General features: G+C 35.7%; 1 protein-coding gene across 1 annotated transcript in view; it reads left to right on the forward strand.

Annotated features, from left to right (window-relative positions):
• Nucleotides 1-23344, forward strand: part of DDX46 (DEAD-box helicase 46) — a 46889-nt gene that overhangs the window by 5984 nt on the left and 17561 nt on the right. Inside the window, exons 4-15 of the mRNA XM_052643473.1 lie at nt 1968-2064; nt 4792-4957; nt 7409-7560; nt 8330-8443; nt 9748-9913; nt 10625-10745; nt 11321-11496; nt 12426-12547; nt 13867-13945; nt 15738-15820; nt 19717-19881; nt 20368-20530. Coding sequence (XP_052499433.1) covers nt 1968-2064; nt 4792-4957; nt 7409-7560; nt 8330-8443; nt 9748-9913; nt 10625-10745; nt 11321-11496; nt 12426-12547; nt 13867-13945; nt 15738-15820; nt 19717-19881; nt 20368-20530 — 1604 coding nt within the window. The remainder of the gene's footprint in view (nt 1-1967; nt 2065-4791; nt 4958-7408; nt 7561-8329; nt 8444-9747; nt 9914-10624; nt 10746-11320; nt 11497-12425; nt 12548-13866; nt 13946-15737; nt 15821-19716; nt 19882-20367; nt 20531-23344) is intronic.

Here is a 23344-nt window from a genome sequence, read left to right on the forward strand (position 1 = left end):
AATAAACATAGCTTCACTTTAACTAAGTAATCCCAAATGCTTTCCAAGGAGTATATACTAATTACACTTCCAGCAGTATATGAGGATTGTGTCCCTTCATACCCAGTATTAGGTATTATCATTCCTTTAAATTTTTATTTGATAGACATGTAATAAAAATATCATTATGGTATTAATTTGCATTTCTTTGATTACTGGTGAAGTTGAACACCTTTCCGTATGTTTTTTGGTCATTCAGATTTCTTCTTCTAAAGTACATGTTTAAAAAAATACATGTTTAAATCTTTTTCTCATTTTCCTATTGGTTTTTCTTTTTAAAAAATTGATTTATAGAAGTTTTTGTTTTTAAATGTTCCATATAATTGTCATTTCTTACATGAGTGGCAGATATTTTACTCTGATCTATCTCTTTCTCCGTAATGATACTTTTGACTTGGAAAGTATCATCAAAGACTTGGAAGGAAGAAACATTCATAAAATGAAGGCAGTTAATAAAAGGATGAGGAAAACCTGACAAGGGCAGTGTGAAAATTATAGGCTGTACTCAGTCTGAACATAAAAGATTAGCATGCTGCTTTACCAGTACATCAAAAAGATAAGACAGATCATAAACTATTTGGGTTTATACCAGGAATGGAAAGTTGATTTAACATTAGAAACTCTTTATCAGTGTGATCCAAGATTCAAGGAGAAAAGCCATGGTTACTTAAGTAGATTCAGGAAAAGCATCTTATTAACTTCAACACACATTAATGTTTAAAAGTGCTTGGCAAACATGAATAGAAAAGTATTTAACAAACTGGTTATAAAATTAGGAAGCACTTTCAAAGAACAAGATATAAGGATTTTCACTACCAGGTGTCAAGGCTTGTCTATAAAGTAGAAATCAAGAGTGTGGCTTTATTGTAGGGGTAAACAAATAGATTACTGAAACTGTATAAAGAACCTAGAATCAAATCTACACATATAAGATCATTTAATAAATGACTATGGTGGCATCATAAATAGTGGGGAAAAGTGTTTCCAGTAAATGGTGTCAGGGACATTTGCTATCTTCTGATAAAATAGGACGGGCTACCTCATTCTGTGCGCAAAAAGCATTTCCAAACAGATTAAAAACCAAGTAAGATGGCAAAGCTATAAACTTCTTAGAAGTTCATGCTAGAGAATATCTTCTTTACCTCTGAGTATCTTCATCAAAATTGGAACAATTTCTGGATGCCTCATCTTTAAGGTTGATTGATTTATTATTTATGGCTATGCTGAGTCTTGGCTGCACGTGGGCTTTCGCTAATTGCAGTGAGCGGAGGCTACTGTTTGTTGTGGCGTGCAGGCTTCTCATTGCAGTGGTTTCTCTTGTTGTGGAGCACAGGCTCTAGATGCTGTAGCTTCAGTAGTTAGAGCTCACAGGTCTAGTTGTCCTGTGGCATGTGGAATCTTCCCCATACCCATGTCCTCTTCATTCGCAGATGGATTCTTTACCACTGAGCCACCAGGGAAGTCCTCTTAAAAGCACCAATCATAAAGGAGGGGAAAGGTCAACTAATTTGATTATAGTACAATTAAGGAATTTAACTCATTTTTAGATGCCATAAGGTCAAAATGCAAGCTTGTTGGGATTTGAAATATTATTACATATATCAATTATCTTATAGACTTAATGTTTTGGTATAATTCTCCATTTGTTAAGTTTTAAATTTCTTGTTTAAATTTTTGTAATTATTTTTACATGCTGTGTCCAATTTACCTTTGGTCAGTTTTCATATATGGAGTAATATTTGCAGTTAGTGTTCTGGGATTAATTCTTCATTGTATTTCCAAGTTGCTTATTAACGGTATATAAAAATTCAGCTGAGCCTGGAAATTTATTTCTTATTTAAAAAATAAAACACAAGTCTGAGTGTTTTAAAATGAATGTTTCCAAAAACAGATAGATGATGTCCCCCTCTCTCTCTTTTTTTTGGCAGGTCTAGATCCAAAGAGAAAACAGATAGTGGGGAAAGTTCTAAAGAGAAGAAAAAAGACAAAGATGACAAAGAGGATGAAAAAGAAAAGGATGCTGGTGTATGTTTACTAACATAAATAATAGTATAGTATTGAGTTTGTTTCTGTAGTGACTAGTTTTTGATTTTACTGCTGTATGTTTTATTTTTAAGTAAATGATAGCAAATTTGTAAAATAAATATAAAATGATAGTTTTCCCCATGAGAACATTTTTCTGAAAGTTACATATCTATACACATTATCTACTTTTATATATAAAATGTGATCATACTATATGCCCTATTCTGTGCCTTGCTTTTTTGTTGCTTTAAAATTATGAATTACTTTATCAATATATATCAGTATATAAGGTCTTAATAATAAATCGCAGTATACAAAGATTCTAACTTAAGTAGAATACCTTTTTTTTTCCTTTTGTTACATTTTGGATATCTTTATGTACCTGTTTACATAGGTGGTGCTTGTTGTTTTTAATGCCTGCATAGTGTTTTGTTGAAGAAAAGGTAAATGGGTATTTAGGCTGTCTGTAGTCCACAATTATAAACAATGGTAGATTAATCCTAGTACACATGTGTTCTGTGAATATAGTATAGGGTAAATTAATACCAGTAAAGTAAATTACTTTGTCAGTGGGTATACAGCTTTCCCTCAGTATCGGAGGGGGATTGGTTACAGGACCCCTTTGGATAGCAAAACCTTCAGATGTTCAATTCCTTTATATAAAATGACTTAGTATAACCATGGGTATCCTCCCTGCATAGGTTGTCATCTCTAGATCACTTATGATACCTAATATGATGTAGATGCTGTGTGAATCGTTGTAAATACAATGTAAATCCTGTGTGAGCGGTTGCCAGCCTAGGGCAAATTCAAGTTTTGATTTTGAGAACTTTCTGGAATTTTCTTTTCCTGCGTATTTTTGATCCAGTTAGTTGAATTTGGAGGATGAGGATTCAGATCCAGAGGGCTGGCTCTAAAAATTTAACATTTTGATCGATAGTATCAAATTGCCCTCCACAAATATTGTACAAATTAAGATTTTAGATGTGAAAATGTCTGTTTCCTCACATTCCTGCCAACGTGGGTATTTTGAAATTTAATTTTTGCAGATGTTATAGGAGGTAATTGATTTCTTGTTATTTTGAGTTGTATGTCTTTAAACATGAGTAAATATTTTTAAGTGCTGTGAACATAATGTAAACCAATAATTAAATAAGGCATTTTAAGTTTATCTACTATCTGCACTTTTCTTTGAATTGCCTATTCATATCTTTTGCCCATTTTACAATATATTATAGCTTCATTTCCTTTTTTTTTGAGATCTAATTTTTTTTTTTAGTGGTTCTTTTTTTAAGGGAACTGTTTGCTGAGCAGGTTATCTACGAAATTAACACAAGAAGTCTGGAGGTCTGGTTTCTGATTTAGTTTCTACTGTGGAATGACTGGGTGACCTTGAGAAAAAAACATAAGCTTTCTGGGGCTCATCTTCAGAGAGTATGGAATTATGAAGGATGTAGATTAAGGGACACAGGTTTTGTTTGTTTAAGAAATAAATTTATTTTAAAAATATAAATATAACCATATTATAAAATACCTGGAAAGTCAGAAATAATTCTCTGTAATTCTAGATACCCAAACGCCATCAATATTGCAGCTTATTAGTATTTTCTTTGACTGTTTTTTTACATGTGTGTTTCTATACCTATTTATATAATTGTAGCAAGGATGGAGGAGCCTGGTAGGCTGCAGTCCATGGGGTCGCTAGGAGTCGGACACGACTGAGCGACTTCACTTTCACTTTTCACTTTCATGCATTGGAGAAGGAAATGGCAACCCACTCCAGTGTTCTTGCCTGGAAAATCCCAGGGACGGGGGAGCCTGGTGGGCTGCCGTCTATGGGGTCACAGAGAGTCAGACACGGCTGAAGCGACTTAGCAGCAGCAGCAGCATGTATAAAATTTTGATATTTATGATGCTTAATCTTTAAGTCCTTGATTATGACTGTGAAAATGATTTGTCTTTCCTTTGAAGAGTATAGTTGATAATCATGATATAAGCTTTAGAATGGCTGTTCCTAGAAAACTTAGACCTAAAGGATAAAAGAGCAGAACTTCTTAAAGATTTTGATAAATAACTTTCATTTACTCACTCGTTTAAAATAGAAAATTGTGATAAAAAATCCTTCTCATGGAGGCAGTCTTGGAGAAGTTTAAAGGATTTACAGTTGAGAGTAATAATTAGGGAACTTTGCTTGCCAGTTCTTTTAGTTTCCACTTTGAGGGAGAAGTTGAATTCATGTGTGCATATTGGTAGTAACTAAAAGGAGAGTAAGTTATAGTATTTGAAGTTTGTGTTTGGCTTCCCTGGTGGCTGGGTGGTAAAGCGTTTGCCTACAATGCGGGAGACCTGGGTTTGATCCCTGGGTTGGGATGATCGCCTGGAGGAGGAAATGGCAACCCCCTCTAGTATTCTTGCCTGGAAAATCCCGTGGATGGGGGAGCCTGGTAGGCTACAGTCCATGGGGTCGCAAAGAGTCGGACATGACTGAGTGACTTCACTTTTCTGGTTTATTAGTTGAAGATACTTTTGATTGTGATTTCATTTTGTTAGTTTATTCCTTAATATATTAAAAAGATGTGTAATCTAAATCTGGTCAGAATTTAGGAGTTTTGTGTAGACACCTGTTTTTCCTTTTCTTTTTTTATACTTTGAAAAAGTTATTTGGAGTGTCAGTAGGAGTAAAACTGTTGATCCTTATTTTCTTCTATTTTTTATTTTCACCCCAAGAACTTTGACCAGAATAAGCTAGAAGAAGAAATGAGAAAGCGAAAAGAAAGAGTAGAAAAATGGCGAGAAGAGCAACGTAAAAAGGCCATGGAAAACATAGGGGAACTGAAAAAGGAAATCGAAGAGATGAAACAAGGGAAAAAGTGGAGTTTAGAAGATGATGATGGTATATTCATTTGTTTGCTAATTGCCTAAATAACAATTCATGTAGAATATTCTAGGATTATAAGTGATAGACTATTTTTTATTGTGAAAAAATACACATAATATTTACTATTTTAACCATTTTTAAGTGTACATTTCAGTGATATTAAGCAAATTCACAGTGTTGTGCAGCCATCACAACTGCCCATTTCCAGAACTTTCCAAACAAAATTCCAAACAAAACTGCCTTATTCAACAGTATTCATCATTCCAAACAAAACCTCTGCCTTATTCAACAGTAATTCTCTATCCTGCCTCCCCCTAGCTGTTCATTTCTGATACCATCTAATCTACTTTCTGATTCTGTGAATTTACTTATTCTAGGTACCTTAATAAATGGAATTGTGTAATATTTGTCTTGTGACTAGGTTTATTTTATTTAGCAAAGTGTTTTCAAGGTTCATCCATGTTGTAGACTATATCATAATTTCCTTCCCTTTTAAGTCTGATAGTATTACGTTGTATGTATATACCACATTTTGTTTACCTATTCACCTGTTGTTGCATATATAAGTTGTTTCCATCTTTTGACTATTGCGAATAATGCTTCTGTGAGTGTTGGTTTGTGCATATCTGATTGAATCCCAACTTTCAGTTCTTTTGGGTTTATACCTAGAAATGGAGTCACTAGATTTCTTTTGAGGTTTTTCAATGCCCCTTTTCATATTTAAAGTTTTAATTGTAGAGTAGCGTGCAGTAAGGATCACTGATTTTACTTTAGAGTGGAGAGTTGGATGCTTATGGGCAGTCAGTAAATAGCTCTTTAATTTTTTTACTTCAGATGTTAGTAGTGAGGGTAAGTTAAGGGCATGTTTCCAAGTCCCTCTGATTTTTTTCCCTAACTTAGAAGAGCAACATTTCCCCTGCACATCTTGATTATTTTTTTCTTTTTTAAATTATGGAACTATGATAGTACGTTTACAGCAGACTTGGAAAATACAGAAAAAAGTTACATATATTTCCACTATATATTACAGTTATTTTTTAAGTAGATAAATTAAGGTTTTTAGTTGGAGTTTCAGTATCAAACTCTCAAAAGTTAATGGAATGAATAGACAGAAAAGTAGAAGGATATAGTAGACCTCAAAAGCACTATGAACCAGATAAACATAATTAAGATTTATACAGTTTTCACACCAAAGCAGGATACAAATTCTATTCAAATTTCCATAGACTGTGAACCAGGGGACACTGGAACATATCCAGGGACATAAAGCAAAGTGCAAAAATTTCATAGTCTACAGGTATTAACGTCATACAGTCTGTTCTCTTATCATGGTGAAATTATATTAGAAATCAATATTAAAAGATATTTGAAAATAACACACATATTTCAAGTGCAGTGTGACATTTACCAAGAGAGAATTTTGACATAATCATTGACAGTCTCAGTAAAGTTAAGAGACTGAAAAAACAGAGAGTGATTGCAACGAAGAAAGCAAGTAAATGAGAAATTAGTATCAAAATGAGAAATTAGTATCAAGGATACTTTAAAAACTCCATGTATTTGGATAGAAAATGTCCACTTTTAAATGATGGTTGTATCTAAGAAATCATAATAAGGAAAATTAGAAAATATTTGTAGCAGAATAAAAATGAAAGAGAATTTATCAGAATTTGTTGAATGCAGCTGAAGCTGCTCAGTGCAACTAAATGCAACTTCACAACTGATTTTGATGTGTAAGATGTTAGTTAAGTGGAATAATGAGATTTTATAGGAAAAGGAAATTCTGCTCCATTTTTTTGTGAAAATCCCTGTGAATTTTTCATTTTCTGTGAAAGTTCAACAGGGTGTTTTATTCTAAATAGATTAATGGATTATGTCTTTAAATGGTGGTGATGATGTTGTTCAGTCACTAAGTTGTGTCTGACTCTGTGAGCCCATGGACTGCAACACACCAGGCTTCCCTGATGAAAGTTATGTAAAAAACATGAGACTGTCTTTCGGAGAAGGCAACGGCAACCCACTCCAGTACTCTCGCCTGGAAAATCCCGTGGATGGAGGAGCCTGGTGGGCTGCAATATGCTATTAATTTTTTCTTCCTGTGATTAAAGAAAAGTGATTGAAAGAAGCGAAATAAGCATATCCTTTTAGCAAAGTTTTTAGTTTTGCTTCTGTTAGTGTGGTTGTAAAATAATACCAGAGATCCATTTTTCAGATGTATTAGTGTTTCTTCCTCTTTTCAGTTTAATAGTTGATCATTTATTTCTTTTATTATTAGTATTATTCAACACTAATGCTTGTTTGATTTAAAACCTTGCCAGTATGAGTATTTGAACTGTATTGTGCCTGGGTTAATTGATAAGGAAGGTATTTGGGTAGTTGAGAGAAAAGGCTTTTTAATAGGGGCGTGGTCTGACTGTGAAATAATCCCTTTTGAAACACATATTCAAAGTGTGTCTGATATTTTAGATGATGAAGATGATCCTGCAGAGGCTGAAAAGGAAGGAAATGAAATGGAGGGTGAGGAGTTAGATCCATTAGATGCTTACATGGAAGAAGTGAAAGAGGAAGTAAAAAAGTTTAATATGAGAAGTGTGAAAGGTGGTGGGGGAAATGAAAAGGTATGGGGTTTTTTTCCTATTTTATTTTTAAAGATTTATATTCCTAGTTGAATAACTTGAATTCATTGTTGCATTGACCTACTGTTGGCTTGCATGGCTTTATAAAGTTAATGATTTTGTTTCCTTCTGCATCTCAGAAGTGTCTCTGCTTTTTCTAAAGAGCAGAGATACTAGCAAATTTTAACTGCAAATGTCCTTTTAGAGTCATCATTACTATTATCATCTTTGTTTAGTGTTTTTGCTTGCTTGTTACTTTCTCAGTAGGTCCTTTTCCAACACTCCCGTATTTTATAGTCCTGATCCTCTTTAGTCTAGGTTTTCTTTTTCTTAATAGAATTTATTGACAAATGGTGTAATTCAGTGTTGTGTTTGCTTGTTCTTTCTTTCTTCTAAAATCTTCCCAAGAGCAGTGATCTTTACCTGTTTTGTTTATTGATTCACCTTCAGATCCGGGATAGTATTTGGTTTGTGGAATGAGTGAAAAGTACTATTTAATAGTATTTTAAAAATATATTATATTACATAATATTATATAAAATTACATACTACATACCTAATTACCTGTGTGTTAATGTGTTAGGAAATACAATGCTGTTGTATTACATTTTTAAATTTAAGTAAGGAGAAAGTGGGCTACTGTTTGTTTTTGCATTAGTAGTCACTGACTACTAAGTTAATTCAGATTATAAATTGTTACAGTTATCATTGTTTCATTTGGTTTATACTTTGTGTTTCAACTTTAGCAAAATATTTCACATTCTTTTTTTAGAAGTCTGGGCCAACGGTCACAAAAGTTGTCACAGTTGTCACAACCAAAAAAGCAGTTGTAGATTCTGATAAGAAGAAAGGTGAGCTAATGGAGAATGACCAGGATGCCATGGAGGTAACTTTAATTTTAACTTTGTTCATGATACCATAGAATGAAACAGCAGCCCACTCCAGTATTTTTGCCTGGAGGATTCCATGAACAAGGGAGCCTAGTGGGCCATGGTCTGTGGGATCACAGAGAGTCGGACATGACTGAGCACACAGCACGTGGTACTATCCTATGAGTATTTATAAGGAAGCATTGATGGAGGTGTGCTTTTCAGTTACACAGTGTACTCTTGGGAGAAATTCTTGCTTTTCTCAACAGTATTGTAGCCAGATATCCAAACTGGTAGAACATTTTAACCTCTTTGACTTCTTGTATACCTACTTTTTTTTGAATTGAAGTATAGTTGATTTGCAATATAGTGTTAGTTTCAAGTGTACAGCAACGTGATTCAGTTATACACACACATACATATTTTTAGATTCTTTTTCATTATAAGTTATTACAAGATATTGCATGTAATTCCCTTTGAAAGTGTGAAAAGTGAAAATACTAGTCATTCAGTATGTCCGACTCTTTGCTATCCCATGGACTGTAGCCCACCAGGCTCCTCTGTCCATGGATTTCTCCAGGCAAGAATACTAGAGTGGATAGCCATTCCCTTCACGGGATCTTTCTGACCCAGGGATTGAACCCAGGTCTCCAGCATCGTACAGTAAATCCTTGTTGCTTATTTTATGTATAGTAGTTTGTATCTATTAATCCCACATTCCTAATTTATCCCTCCTTCCTATTCCCCTTTGGTGGCCAGAAGTTTGTTTTCTATGTCTGTGAGTCTGTTTCTGTTTTGAAAATAAATTCATTTGTAGTATTTTTTTGATTGCACATTCAGGTGATATCATATAGTATTTGTCTTTTTCTGACTGACTCCACATGGTATGATGTTGTCTGGGTTCATCTGTAATGCTGCACATGTGTAGGCCAAATTTTGATTCATCCCTGTCCCTCATCAGTACATCCCAGATGTAGAAAAGGGAGAGAAGAAATGAAGTGACAGAATGAAATTTTTTACTATTAACATTCATTGTAATGATTTATATAGAGAAAACTTCATTGTAATGATTTATATAGAGAAAACTATAGCAGAACTTCATTAAAGCTATGTTAGAATTAGTTTTTTGTTTTAGCTTTATATTGTTACTAAAGCTTTCTATGATGGCAAAGAAAAAATAAGCTAAGTTGGAAAGTTCAGAAAATAAAAGAAGAGGAAAAGAATATTTTCTAGGAGTGGAACATTTTTAAAGTTAGGAATATTTCTTCCCATAGGAAGATAGTAATAGATTTAGCTCTTAATTTTTTTCTTTTTGTTACAGTATTCTTCAGAGGAGGAAGAAGTTGATCTTCAGACAGCTCTTACAGGTTACCAGACAAAGCAGAGAAAGCTGCTAGAACCAGTGGATCATGGAAAAATTGAATATGAACCATTCAGAAAAAACTTCTATGTTGAAGTTCCAGAATTGGCAAAAATGTCTCAAGAGGGTAAAATTTGTTTATTCATTTATCGGTTATTTTGGGGGTAGGGGGAAATACACTTCACCTTGCCTGGGAGGCATGTTGATAGGCCTGTAAGTTGATGGGTGAGTAGGAGAAATGTGCCTGACTTACTTGGAGAAATAAGAGTGAACTAGAACATGAGAAATCATTCTAGAGAGTGAGACTACTACATCCACCAAGATTAGGAATAGTTAGAAATTAGTGTGTTTTGGGAAACACTTTTAAAAAATGAGCAAAAATTAGTTTGGCTTACATAGTTGAGCTATTTAGGGTTGAAAATACTCTTCATGTGAAGTTAGCAAGTAGAGTATTGTTATGTTTTTCTCTTATTTGAGAATTAGAAACCAGTATGAATCTGTATGATATTGACAGAAAAAGCATGATCTGGTCAACTCTTGCTTAAAGAACAAGAGGTTGTATTACTTGTGAATCACTGTTCTTTTATTGCTGTTAGAATTTAAGCCAAAATAAGAGCCAAATTGTAGAAATTGGGGTGTTTCTTTTGTTCCTAGTTGGTTGCAACAGTAATCACTTTGTCAGAGCTGTTCAGTACATTGTCATGGAGCTTCTATATGGAATTATCTTTGGGAACACTAAAAAAAAAATTGATTCTTAATCCAACCATGCCTCATTGAAAAGTAGAGGGCCCTAACAGAACAATATTTAAGAGTTTTTAATCTGGATTTTGTTTTGTAGAGGTGAATGTATTTCGGTTGGAAATGGAGGGCATTACTGTCAAGGGTAAAGGTTGCCCCAAACCAATTAAATCTTGGGTTCAGTGTGGAATTTCTATGAAGATCTTGAATTCTCTAAAAAAGTAAGTGTTGAGCGGTTGTCCACATTTTTCAATATCTTGCTTCTGAAAATAACGTGTTACACAAATAATTCCTTAGCTTACATTTTTATTCTAATGGAAAATACTGATTTTTTGTTAAACAGCTTTCTCTAGATATGATTTACATTCCATAAAGTTGACCCTTTAGTTTATGATTTTCAGTATATTTATGAAGTTGTGTAGTCATTACCATAATCTAATTTTAGAACATTTTCATCAAACCCAAAAGAGGCCTGGATCTATTAGTATTCATTTTTCTCTCTTCTCTACACGAGGCAGTCTCTTACCTACTACCTTTTGTAGATTTGTGTATTCTGCACAATTCATATAAATTAGATCATGCTTATATCTAGTCCTTTGTGACTGGCTTCTTCCAATTAACATAGTATTTTCAAATCTTTCTACGTCATCCATGATGTAGAATGTCTGAGGACGTCATTCCTTTTTGCCAAATAAAAATTTCATTATATGGATATACATTTTGGAAAACTTACAGTTTGAGAGCCCAAAGATCACCACAGTCCTTATTGTTGTCTTCCTATGGTTTGCTTTTTAAGGCATGGTTATGAAAAGCCCACGCCAATCCAAACCCAGGCGATTCCTGCGATAATGTCTGGACGAGATTTGATTGGTATCGCCAAGACAGGAAGTGGAAAGACCATTGCCTTCCTGTTGCCCATGTTTAGGCACATCATGGATCAGAGGTCTTTAGAAGAAGGAGAGGGGCCAATAGGTACAGTTGCTTTCATTAAACTGTGTTTTCAGATATGACAGCTTTTGTCAGCTAATCAGAAAGACCTGATGCTTTGTAATAAGTGTAACAATAAAGATGTCTTTATGTACAGTTCCTCTATAAATTTGGCACTTTGGGGCTGATTTCCCCTTACCAGCAGGTGGAGTGAGACTCTTCAGAGCTCTGGAGTGACATCTCAGAAGTACAAAAACAGCCTCTCCTGGCACAGCTCAATTTTTAAACTCTGACTCGGCAGGTAGAATCCTCGTGCATCTATCTGTTCATTTATGTTGAGGTTTGTTCTTAGCCCATATTTGTGGATCTATAAACTCAACATAGAAGATTGTAGGGAAGTGTATTTTTGTTTTTGTTTTTTTTTTGGCCTTAAAAGGCTATAGTGCCAGCGTTCATTCAGGATTAGGTCTTCAGATTCAGTTTTCTTGATTCATTTGGCAGAGATCTCTTCTCCAAATTTGAATAGGGTTTTGGAAAGTTGTTCAGCTCCTCTCTTGGCAACAGAGGGCACAGTATGTTTCTCCTCTGTCTGTGCCCCTCAGACCCAGGTTGTTTCCGGAAGCCACGGCATGGCTCTGCAGCACAGTGAGTCACTTGATTATCTTTGCTCTGTGATTTGCAGTTGAGACTGATTTGCGTTCTTTTCGACCAAGTATTTTCCTGATGGTTGAGTAAGGCATTTAACTCTCATTTATCTTCCTATAGCATGTTCTTAAAATCTACTTAAAATTATCCTTCACCACAGTCTCTGGTATTATAAGACTTTTGAAATAGGATTTTCAGAGGTACATAAAACAAATTAAAACAAAAATTAGACTAAGCTCTGAACTTGATTGCAGAGGTTAAATTTAACACTTTAAAGATTAGCCTCAAGAATTTTGGTGGTTAGGCTTTTGACATATTTATCTTTTCAGCTGTCATCATGACTCCAACTCGAGAACTGGCTTTACAAATTACTAAAGAATGTAAGAAGTTTTCGAAGACCTTGGGCCTTCGAGTGGTCTGTGTTTATGGAGGAACAGGAATCAGTGAGCAGGTAGATATAAAAGAAACGTTCAGTTTTTTCGGTTTTTTGGAATTGAATGATTTAATAATGTAGAAGTGATTATTTGTTTTAGTGTTTTCTGTAATGATTGCTTCTAAAATCTTAAAAAGAAGTGTGATAATAAGAATGAATTACGTTAAAGTTATATTTTAGAATTTTTGAGTCATTTTCATATCTTAGCTTTACCATGCTTCTTCGCCTTTCCCTCCTCAAGGAAGCAGATAGTTTTTTCATTTTACAGATGTTCAGAAGGTTAAGTTGACTGAAGTCTTTAACTTAAAAAGACTTTGTCCTAGAACCGGGGTGTTATGATTCCTGGACCAGCATTTATTCTTTAAGTGACATCTTTAAAAGGTGGTGTTGAGTGTGATATACTAATATCAGAGTTTCATTTGCATTCCTAAATGATTTTAGGGAGAATTATTTAAACATACCTTCATTCACTCCAGTCTTTAGCTTGGCGTTTTTCTGTGTGTTTTCTAAAGAATGATAGCCATCAGATATTTTGCTTTAACTAGAAGAAGGAAAAAAAGCTGGTCAGATTAAGTTTTGGAAATGTTAAACTGCAAAATTAAATCTTTCCTGCAAGACTGCATAGTTGTTAAAAACCTAGTGCATATTGTGATGCTGGCAAAAGGGATAAATGACATTTTCTGAGCATATTTAACCCGAAATCCCTTCTTAAGGACTTATTTTTCTCAGATTTTTAGATACATTTTGGGAATATTTGCTTTTGTTATCCCAGTGCTATTTTTAAACGTTGCACTTAGTTTTCTGAGTTTATCTTTGTCAATTTTTTTTTGCTATAAACTATAGTTAAGAAATACAGTTACTAAGTAAGCTGGTACATGCCTGCATATTTATATAGAAGTTAAAGTTTTATGATATCTTACATAGTTTGGTGTTTTCTATTTTACTTTGTTTCAAAAAAGTTTGTGACTTAAACTGATTTCGTAATTCATTAATGGAAATACCTCTGAATTTGAAAACCATTGACCTATTACGTTTCTTTACTTATTGCTCTCATGTTCCTTTCTTGGTTTTGAGGAATCGTGTCAAATTAAAATTGGTAAAATTCTCTGATTTTCATTGATTTCAGAGTTGTAGCACTGTGTGCTCTCGTTGCTGCTGCCTATTCCTCTAGTAGTTCTCCCACATTCCAAAGAATTAAGTAAGAGGCTTTGAGATCTTCTAATCAGACCTGGCTGTCTTATCTTATGGAGCTCTGCAAGGACCTCAGGCAGTATTTTCAAGTCTGTGAAGAGGCATTAGTGATAAATAGAGTATAAAATTTCATCTTTTTTTATTAGATTGCTGAGCTGAAAAGAGGTGCTGAAATTATTGTTTGTACACCTGGTCGAATGATTGACATGTTAGCAGCTAATAGTGGTAAGTTGGGGATAGGTTTTTGTTTTGTTTTTATTTGTTTATTTATTTTTTGGTTGTCTTTTCTCCTTTTTGAATTATGTACATTTCTGTTAAAGCAGATACAAGAAACCACCAAAGGGTTTCTTTCTACATTTCTTCTTAAAGCTGTAATATCTTAAAATTTATATTGTAACAAGTTTATTGTTGCAAGTGTTTATAATAATATTTTCGCAGTGTAATTAAGAATTTTTTTGACAACCACTCCATCTGATGTATTGTTTTTTTTAAAGCGCTTAACATGGATTCTTAATCTGATTTTGGCCTACCTTTGCTTTTGAAAGGGTAGGGGACTATGTTTTTTTAATTGTACAATTTAAATTTTTTCTCCTTAGGAGCTAGTATTTTCTTACAATACTAGATAAATTAAGATATTGCAGCTTCAAGGACATTTATCTTTTGTAAATATTGCATGTTTTTAGCTCAAATATTGTGCTTTGTTAAATTATTCCCTATCAAAACTGTTACTAAACTGTTGACATTATTTAACTTCTGTGGAGAAAGGCCCTTCAAGATTTATAGAACTGGGCTTCCGAGACTTAAACCATCAAAGGTAGGTAATTTAAAGCTGTTCCCAATCGTGCGAAACTAATTGGGGCTGCACATGTTAGTATGGAGTACTTAAATATTAGAAAGCATTTATTTTGGCACATTTCTGTGTTTTTGAAGAAAATGCTTTCAAAGGTTTCCATTGTATATTCAGTATATATATATATATAGTAGAGTATTTAAAACTTTGAGTAGTGCATGTTTCTAATAGCATTTTGCTTGGATTTCTGTGTTCATTTAATTCTAATTCTACATAAAGTTGGTAAAGTGATACTGATATTGATAAGTCATTGTGCTTGTACAGCATATGAAATGTTTTGGGCTGAATGCTGATAAAATAATTCCTCATTTTTTCTCAATGCTGCATTAAGTATCCTGAAATTCATCTTGATTAATTTTACCTTTTCCCTTTATCTGTCCTTTTGGTTTATATTTAATAACTATTTCATACATGTTTTTGCCAGGTGATTGAATCAACAGTTGATAGAAATGCTTGTGTTAATCCTTTATAAAGGGTTTCCTGTGTGTTTAGTTTTCTCTGGCTAAGAAGCCAGTTGGATTTATTTAAACCAGTGGGAGCACTTAGTGAAATTGAATTTGTAAAGTGTATCTTTGTAATATAATATATTTGATTTCTTAAATTTTTGTGTACTATGTTAATTACCTAGTGGTATTGAATAGCTTCTTACTATGTTTTGACATGCTCATTAGAAGCTCCTAACTACATGTAAGTAGGTTATGTACTACATAAAGTAAAGAGAGATTTTCTGCGTCTGAAGTAGTTAGCACTGGAACTTGCTTTCCACACATACGCTGTAATCTCTAATATGTTTTTTCCTAGGTGATGCTGTCAGATAATGGCTGATGTGGCTCGATGCTCCATCTCAGTCTTAGTTTTATGATGTGTTTTGGAGAGGGCTGTTTTCTGAATTTTACAGGTTCTTCAGGCCCTATGATGGTATGCAAGAGACGAGTTTGACAAAATAAAAGGGCCTCATATACCCATTGTCAGAAAGTATATACCATTAGATTAAGACATTGTAAACGAAAATTTCTTTCCACTGTTTAAAGATACTTAACTTGCCCCTCTGGTTAGGTCAGGCATTTTAGTTCCCTTTACAGTTTTTTAAAGTTTTTGGTAGTCATAAAATGAATTGTGACTGATTTTTAGTTTTCTTTTTGTCTTTATTTTTTTTCCTCATGTTAGGTCGGGTTACAAATCTTCGAAGAGTGACGTATGTTGTTTTAGATGAAGCAGACAGAATGTTTGACATGGGTTTTGAACCACAGGTATTCATTAAATTTCTTTGTGTTTCTGTCTATAAAATAAACCTTGTAATTGCCATGAGCCTGAAATATTTGTATGATTTCTGAAATTCTCACATTTCTTTTGTGTGGTAATACAGGGAATTGAGGATGTAGGGAATTGAAATAAATATTTATGCTTTGGATTCTTAAACTTTTCAGGATGTATTTCTGCAGTCTTTCCTAGGCATCATTGGTAAAATTTGTCATAATAGAAGCTTAAGCTTTCATATATTATGATTTTCACTGTACTTCCAAATGGCTTTAACTTAGGCTTTTCACTACCTCATGATCTGGATAGCACAGATTGGTTGTATCCTCCAAATGTAAAAATTGAGGCCCAAGGCATTTGTCTAGCTTAGATTTTATGTTCTTAACACATGCAGTTTCCTTAAATATAAAATTTCAGTGATAAAAACTTAAAACTCATTGTAAAAGGTGGTAGAATTTTTTCTTAAGAAGAGCAGAATGAGTTGTCAGTGTGCTATGGATAACAAAATAATTTTTAAAAAATATTTTTAAATTTTATTTTTGGCTTCTCTAGTTGGGGTGAGTGGAGGCAACTCTAGTTACAGTGTGTAGGCTTCTCTAATAGCTCAGCTGGTAAAGAATCCACCTGCAATGTAGGAGACCTGGGCTTGATCCCTGGGTTGGGAAGATCCCCTGGAGAAGGGAAAGGCTACCCACTTCAGTATTCTGGCCTAGAGAATTCATAGACTGTATAGCCCGTGGGGTTGCAAAGAGTCGGACACAACTGAGTGACTTTCACTTTCCTAGGACTTTAAAAATGTGTTTACAAAGCTTGAAAAAATAAATTTGACATTATAAGACATATCTGAAGAAAATTGTGAAACTTACTGGAAAACATTAAAGATGGATTGACTGTGAAATTTATGTAAAGATCAAATACTAAAGAGTAATCCTCCTGAAAAAGATGAACAGGCTAGGGATAAGAGACGCTGCTTCTTGAAAGTCTGGTTCCTTCCCAGTTTAGGATATAGTTTTCTTGAGTCTACTAAGTCAGGTACCACTTAAATAAAATGTTGTTGCCATCACATCCTATCTTATTTCTTCTTCTTTTTTCTAAAATATTATTTATTGATCTATTTGGCTGCAGTGGGTCTTAGTTACAGCACATGGAATCTTTTAGTTGTGGCGTGTGGGGTCTAGTTCCCTGACCAGGGTTCACACGCAGGCCCTCAGCACTGGGAGCACAGAGTCTTAGCCACTGGACTACCAGGGAAGTCCCCTGTCTTATTTTCTTTGTTGGTTTGAGCAATTTTTTAAAAACCTTGTTACATTTTAATGGGTTTCTCAAGTGAAGAAAGTAAATGTCTGTGGGCAACCACAGTCTTTAACTGAAAATACTGGCATATGTTTTAAAGCCATAATTTTGGCTGTTGGGTGGAGAATAGACTTCAGATTGGACAGGAGCAACGGCAGGGAAACCTGTTAGGAGACAATTGGAATAATCCAGAGTTGAGAGATAATTTGGACCAGGAGCCCAAGATTTCCACATGCCTTGGGTATAGCAGCCCCTTTCATAGATATCACATCATCTATGATTAGAATGAAAATGTGGTCCTGCGTATTCCTGGCAAGACCTTTCAGTTCAGTTCAGTTCAGTCGCTCAGTCGTGTCCGACTCTTTGCGACCCCATGAATCGCAGCACGCCAGGCCTCCCTGTTCATCACCATTTCCTGGAGTTCACTCAGACTCACGTCCATCGAGTCTGTGATGCCATCCAGCCATCTCATCCTCTGTCGTCCCCTTCTCCTCCTGCCCCCAATCCCTCCCAGCATCAGAGTCTTTTCCAGTGAGTCAACTCTTTGCATGAGGTGGCCAAAGTACTGGAGTTTCAGCTTTAGCATCATTCCTTCCAAAGAAATCCCAAGGCTGATCTCCTTCAGAATGGACTGGTTGGATCTCCTTGCAGTCCAAGGGACTCTCAAGAGTCTTCTCCAACACCGCAGTTCAAAAGCATCAATTCTTCGGCACTCAGCCTTCTTCACAGTCCAACTCTCACATCCATACCTGACCACAGGAAAAATCATAGCCTTGACTAGACGGACCTTAGTCGGCAAAGTAATGTCTCTGCTTTTGAATATACTGTCTAGGTTGGTCATAACTTTTCTTCCAAGGAGTAAGCGTCTTTTAATTTCATGGCTGCAGTCACCATCTGCAGTGATTTTGAAGCCCAGAAAATAAAGTCTGACACTGTTTCCACTGTCTCCCATCTATTTCCCATGAAGTGATGGGACTGGATGCCATGATCTTCAATTTCTGAATGTTGAGCTTTAAGCCAACTTTTTCACTCTCCACTTTCACTTTCATCAAGAGGCTTTTTAGTTCCTCTTCACATTCTGCCATAAGGGTGGTGTCATCTGCATATCTGAGGTGATTGATATTTCTCCCGGCAATCTTGATTCCAGCTTGTGCTTCTTCCAGCCCAGCGTTTCTCATGATGTACTCTGCATATAAGTTAAATAAGCAGGGTGACAATATACAGCCTTGACGTACTCCTTTTCCTATTTGGACCCACGTTGTTCCATGTCCAGTTCTAACTGTTGCTTCCTGACCTGCATACAGATTTCTCAAGAGGCAAGTTAGGTGGTCTGGTATCTCTTGAAGAATTTTCCACAGTTATTGTGATCCACACAGTCAAAGGCTTTGGCATAGTCAATAAAGCAGAAATAGATGTTTTTCTGGAACTCTCTTGCTTTTTCCATGATCCAGCGGATGTTGGCAATTTGATCTCTGGTTCCTCTGCCTTTTCTAAAACCAGCTTGAACATCAGGAAGTTCATGGTTCACGTATTGCTGAAGCCTGGCTTGGAGAATTTTGAGCATTACTTTACTAGCATGTGTGATAGTGCAATTGTGCGGTAGTTTGTGCATTCTTTGGCATTGCCATTCTTTGGGATTGGAATGAAAACTGACCTTTTCCAGTCCTGTGGCCACTGCTGAGTTTTCCAAACTTGCTGGCATATTGAGTCCAGCACTTTCACAGCATCATCTTTCAGAATTTGAAACAGCTCAACTGGAATTCCATCACCTCCACCAGCTTTGTTTGTAGCGATGCTTTCCATGGCCCACTTAACTTCACATTCCAGGATGTCTGGCTCTAGGTTAGTGATCACACCATCATGATTATCTGGGTCGTGAAGATCTTTTTTTTTGGCAAGACCTTTACCCTCCCCAGTTTCCAACCACTCACCACTGTCTACCTTGAAACCATCATTAATAATTTTATTCATTCTGTTTTTTTTTTTTTTTTTCTTGTTTAGGCCATAAGAAGCCTGTAACTCCCTGTTTTCTCTGGGACTCTTACACACTGACATAATTATTTGGACCCCTTAACAATATTTGCACCTTCATTATTCTTTTTTTATCCTGTAGCTCTTATTACCATTTGTTACATAATATTTATCCACCATCATTAGACTGTAAGCTCCATGAAGACAAGTTTTTATTGCTTATTCCAAGCACTTAGAACAATGTCTGGCACATAATGGTTGCTCAGTAAAAATGGGTTGAGTAAAGGAAGGAAAACAGTAATAGCAGTGAGGAATACTTGTATTGTTTAGTTTGAAGGTCAAGACTACTGAATTTGTTGATGGATTGGGCATGGAATGAGCAAGAGAGAGAGTAGTTACAGATGGCTCCTGGATTTTGGGCATAAAGCTGTAAGTGACTAGAGTTGCCATTTCTTCAGAAGGGAACACTGAGAGGAACAAATTTTAAGGTGAAATCAAGGTAATATTCTAAGATAAGTTTAAAAGTCACTGAATAGATGTTCTCAAAAGTTCTTGGTACTTGTTTTCACCATCCTGTGAATTTTGAAGACTACTCTCACCATATTTATTTGTAATGTTTTCTCAGGTCATGCGCATAGTGGATAATGTTCGCCCTGACAGGCAGACAGTTATGTTTTCAGCTACTTTCCCCAGAGCTATGGAAGCCTTGGCTCGGAGAATCCTGAGTAAACCCATTGAAGTGCAGGTTGGAGGCAGAAGTGTAGTTTGCTCGGATGTGGAGCAACAAGTGGTGGGTACAATCCTTAGGAAACCCCCAGTTCCCTATATGTTTAAGCAGTGTGTCATCCTTTAGGGATCACTGTGATGTAGGCAGATACTTCCTAAAATCAAATAGTATACATCAACTGCAGCTTTTAACATTTTACCAGATATATTTGAATTTTCTATTGCATGGAACTGTTCATAAAGTTTTCCACCAGAAGTTGTGGGCTGGTAGATAAAATGTCACATACCTGTGTTATTTGGTTAATAGGATGTGAAGTTAAGAGTCAGAACAGATAATCATCTGTCCACATTTGTAAGCCTCTTAGTCTTTGAAAGTTAATTTTTATTTTTTTGGTCTTAGTGATTTACCAATTAAAGTCAACATTTTCCTACTGTTTCCTAAAGATACAGCAAGATGTCATCTATTTGCCACAAATAAAATGAATATTTTTGTTCATGAAATGTAGTTGGAATTTCAGTCTGTTGATGTTATACAATGTGTTGTTTTCAGATTGTGATTGAAGAAGAAAAGAAATTCTTGAAGCTACTTGAACTTCTAGGTCATTATCAAGAATCAGGATCTGTCATTATATTTGTGGATAAACAGGAACATGCTGATGGTCTTCTGAAAGATTTAATGAGAGCTTCTTACCCTTGCATGTCTCTTCATGGAGGTAACATTTACTGAAATATCTGTAATGGACTTAGGTTGGCCAAGCACTGGACTGTGTATTTCCTTTGTCTCTAACTTAGCACTAATTTTTTTTTTTCTTTTTCTTTTTTTAAACTTTTTATTTTGTATTGGAGTATAGCTGATTAACAATGTTGTGATAGTTTCATGTGAACAGTGAAGGGAATCAGCTATACATATACATGTATCTTTTCTCCCCCAAACTCCCCTCCCATCCAGGCTGCCACATAACATTGAGCAGAGTTCCATGCCCTTGGGGATAGTTAGGGAGTTTGCGATTGACATATACACAGGGCTGTATTTAACGTGGATAACTGGCTAGCACTAAATTTTCTATCTGTCAGTTTTCATTTCTGACAGTTCTCTGCGGGTAAGCATTATTATTATTCCATCTCAGTGATGAAGAAACTAAGCCAACAATACATTGGTTTGACCAGATTCCATGACCAGCAATCATCTAAGGATAAATTGAACTTAAAAATTTTGATTCATGTTATATTCTTTCCATTGTACCATGCTGCCTAGAGGCTTTTATGATTACCATTGGCACTTTACTTAATTTCTGTGTAATGTCGCCATTGTTACGTATACGTGGGACTTGGAACACTAAACACATGGAGCAGAGACAGTTGAGTTAAGCCCACTTACCAGGTGTTCTGTAGTATGACTTTGTGACACACCATCCCTGAATTGAGTGGCAACAGTCATTTACTTTGCTTATGAATCTGCAATTTGTGTAGGGCTTAGCACACATGTCTAGTCTGTCTTCCGTGCTCTGTCTACTGGGATGGCTCAGTTGGGGTTCCATTTCCAATTTGCCGTGTTTAGGCAGCTGACAGGTTGTACTGTCTTTTGACAGACGTCTCACTCCTATTGGCAAGGAGTCCTGACTTCCACTTGTGAGCCTCTGTGTGAGGCTGCTTGGCCAGAGGGCAAGAATCAGAAGCTGCCAAGATAGTTCAGGAGGATACCGGGAAGTGGTAGAACTTTTATTTCCACCATGTTCTGTAGGTCAAAATAGTCACTAGACTGGCCCACATTCAAGGAGATGGAGGCATAGACTCCATGTCTTCATGGGAAAACGTCATTCAGTATGCAGAAGAGCATGTGGGATGGGACATGCTTACAGGCTCCCATACTAGGCCTCCTGTGGAATGCAGTTAAAAGGACTGAGGATATGTATTTGGTTAACTTTAAATGTTTGAAAATGACTCATTTTGTTTTCCTTTTCTTTTTAATTGGCTAAATACACATTACATAAAATTTGCCATTTTATCTACTTTCAAGTGTATAATTCATTGACATTAAGTAGATTTACAGTGTGGTGAAACCATTTCCATTTCTATTTCCAGAAATTTTCCATCATTTCAAGCAGACACTCTATCTATTAAGCAATACTCAATTCCCCATGCTTCCCACCCTCCCAACTCCTAGTTACCTGTATTCTACTTTTTATATTTATAAATTTGCCTATTCTGTGTACTTCACTTAAGTGATATTTATCTTTCTGTGCTTGGTGTATTTCACTTAGCATAATATGAGTCTTTAAGATATACCCATGTTATAGCATGGATCAGAATTTTCTTTCTCTTTTAAGGGAAGAAATATAATATTAAATATTCCAGTACATATATATATGATATTTGCTTCATTTATTCATCCACTGATGGACATTTAGGTTGTTTGTACCTTTGGCTTAGTGAATAATGCTACTTTGAACAGTGATACACAAGTGTCTGCTTGAATTCCTGTTTTCATTTATTTCGGGTGTGTATCTGGGAGTGAAATGACGGGTCACATAAGTGTATGTTTAACTTTGTGAGGAACCACTAAACTGTGTTTTACAGGAGCTGCACCATTTGCATTCTCATTAACAGTATATTAGGGACTCAGTTTATCCACTGACTAGCACTTGTTAGTTTCAGTTTTTTTGGTAGTAGCTATGCTAGTAGATGTGAACTGGTATGTCATTTGATTTGCATTCGCCTGATGACCAGTGAGTTTAAGCATCTTTTTATCTGCTTCTTCAGTTCAGTCGCTCAGTTGTGTCCGATTCTGCGACCCCATGAATCGCAGCACGCCAGGCCTCCCTGTCCATCACCAATTCCCGGAGTTCACTCAAACTCATGTCCATTGAGTCGGTGATGCCATCCAGCCATCCCATCCTCTGTTGTTCCCTTCTCCTTCCCCCAGTCCCTCCCAGCATCAGGATCTTTTCCAGTGAGTCGTCTCTTCGCATGAGGTGACCAGAGTATTGGAGTTTCAGCTTTAGCATCAGTCCTTCCGAAGAACACCTAGGACTGATTCACTCCTTTAGGATGGACTGGTTGGATTTCCTTGCAGTCCAAGGGACTCTTAGGAGTCTTCTCCAACACCACAGTTCAAAAGCATCAATTCTTTGGCGCTCAGCTTTCTTCCAAGTCCAACTCTCACATCCGTACATGACCACTGGAAAAACCATAGCCTTGACTAGACGGACCTTTGTTGGCAAAGTAATATCTCTGCTTTTGAATATGCTATCTAGGTTGGTCATAACTTTCCTTCGAAGGAGTAAGCGTCTTTTGATTTCATGGCTGCAATCACCATCTGCAGTGGTTTTGGCGCCCCCAAAAATAAAGTCTATACTGTTTCCACTGTTTCCCCATCTATTTCCCATGAAGTTATGGGACCGGATGCCATGATCTTTTTTTTTTTAAATTTTTGACTAGACCCATACTTAAAGCTTTCTTGCAATGGGTAACCTCTGAAATCTAAAAGAGGTTTCAGCGGTGGTTAACTTCTTTCAGCCAGAGCTGGG

Source organism: Budorcas taxicolor, chromosome 7 (assembly GCF_023091745.1).
Source record: "Budorcas taxicolor isolate Tak-1 chromosome 7, Takin1.1, whole genome shotgun sequence".
Taxonomy (NCBI): Eukaryota; Metazoa; Chordata; class Mammalia; order Artiodactyla; family Bovidae; genus Budorcas; species Budorcas taxicolor.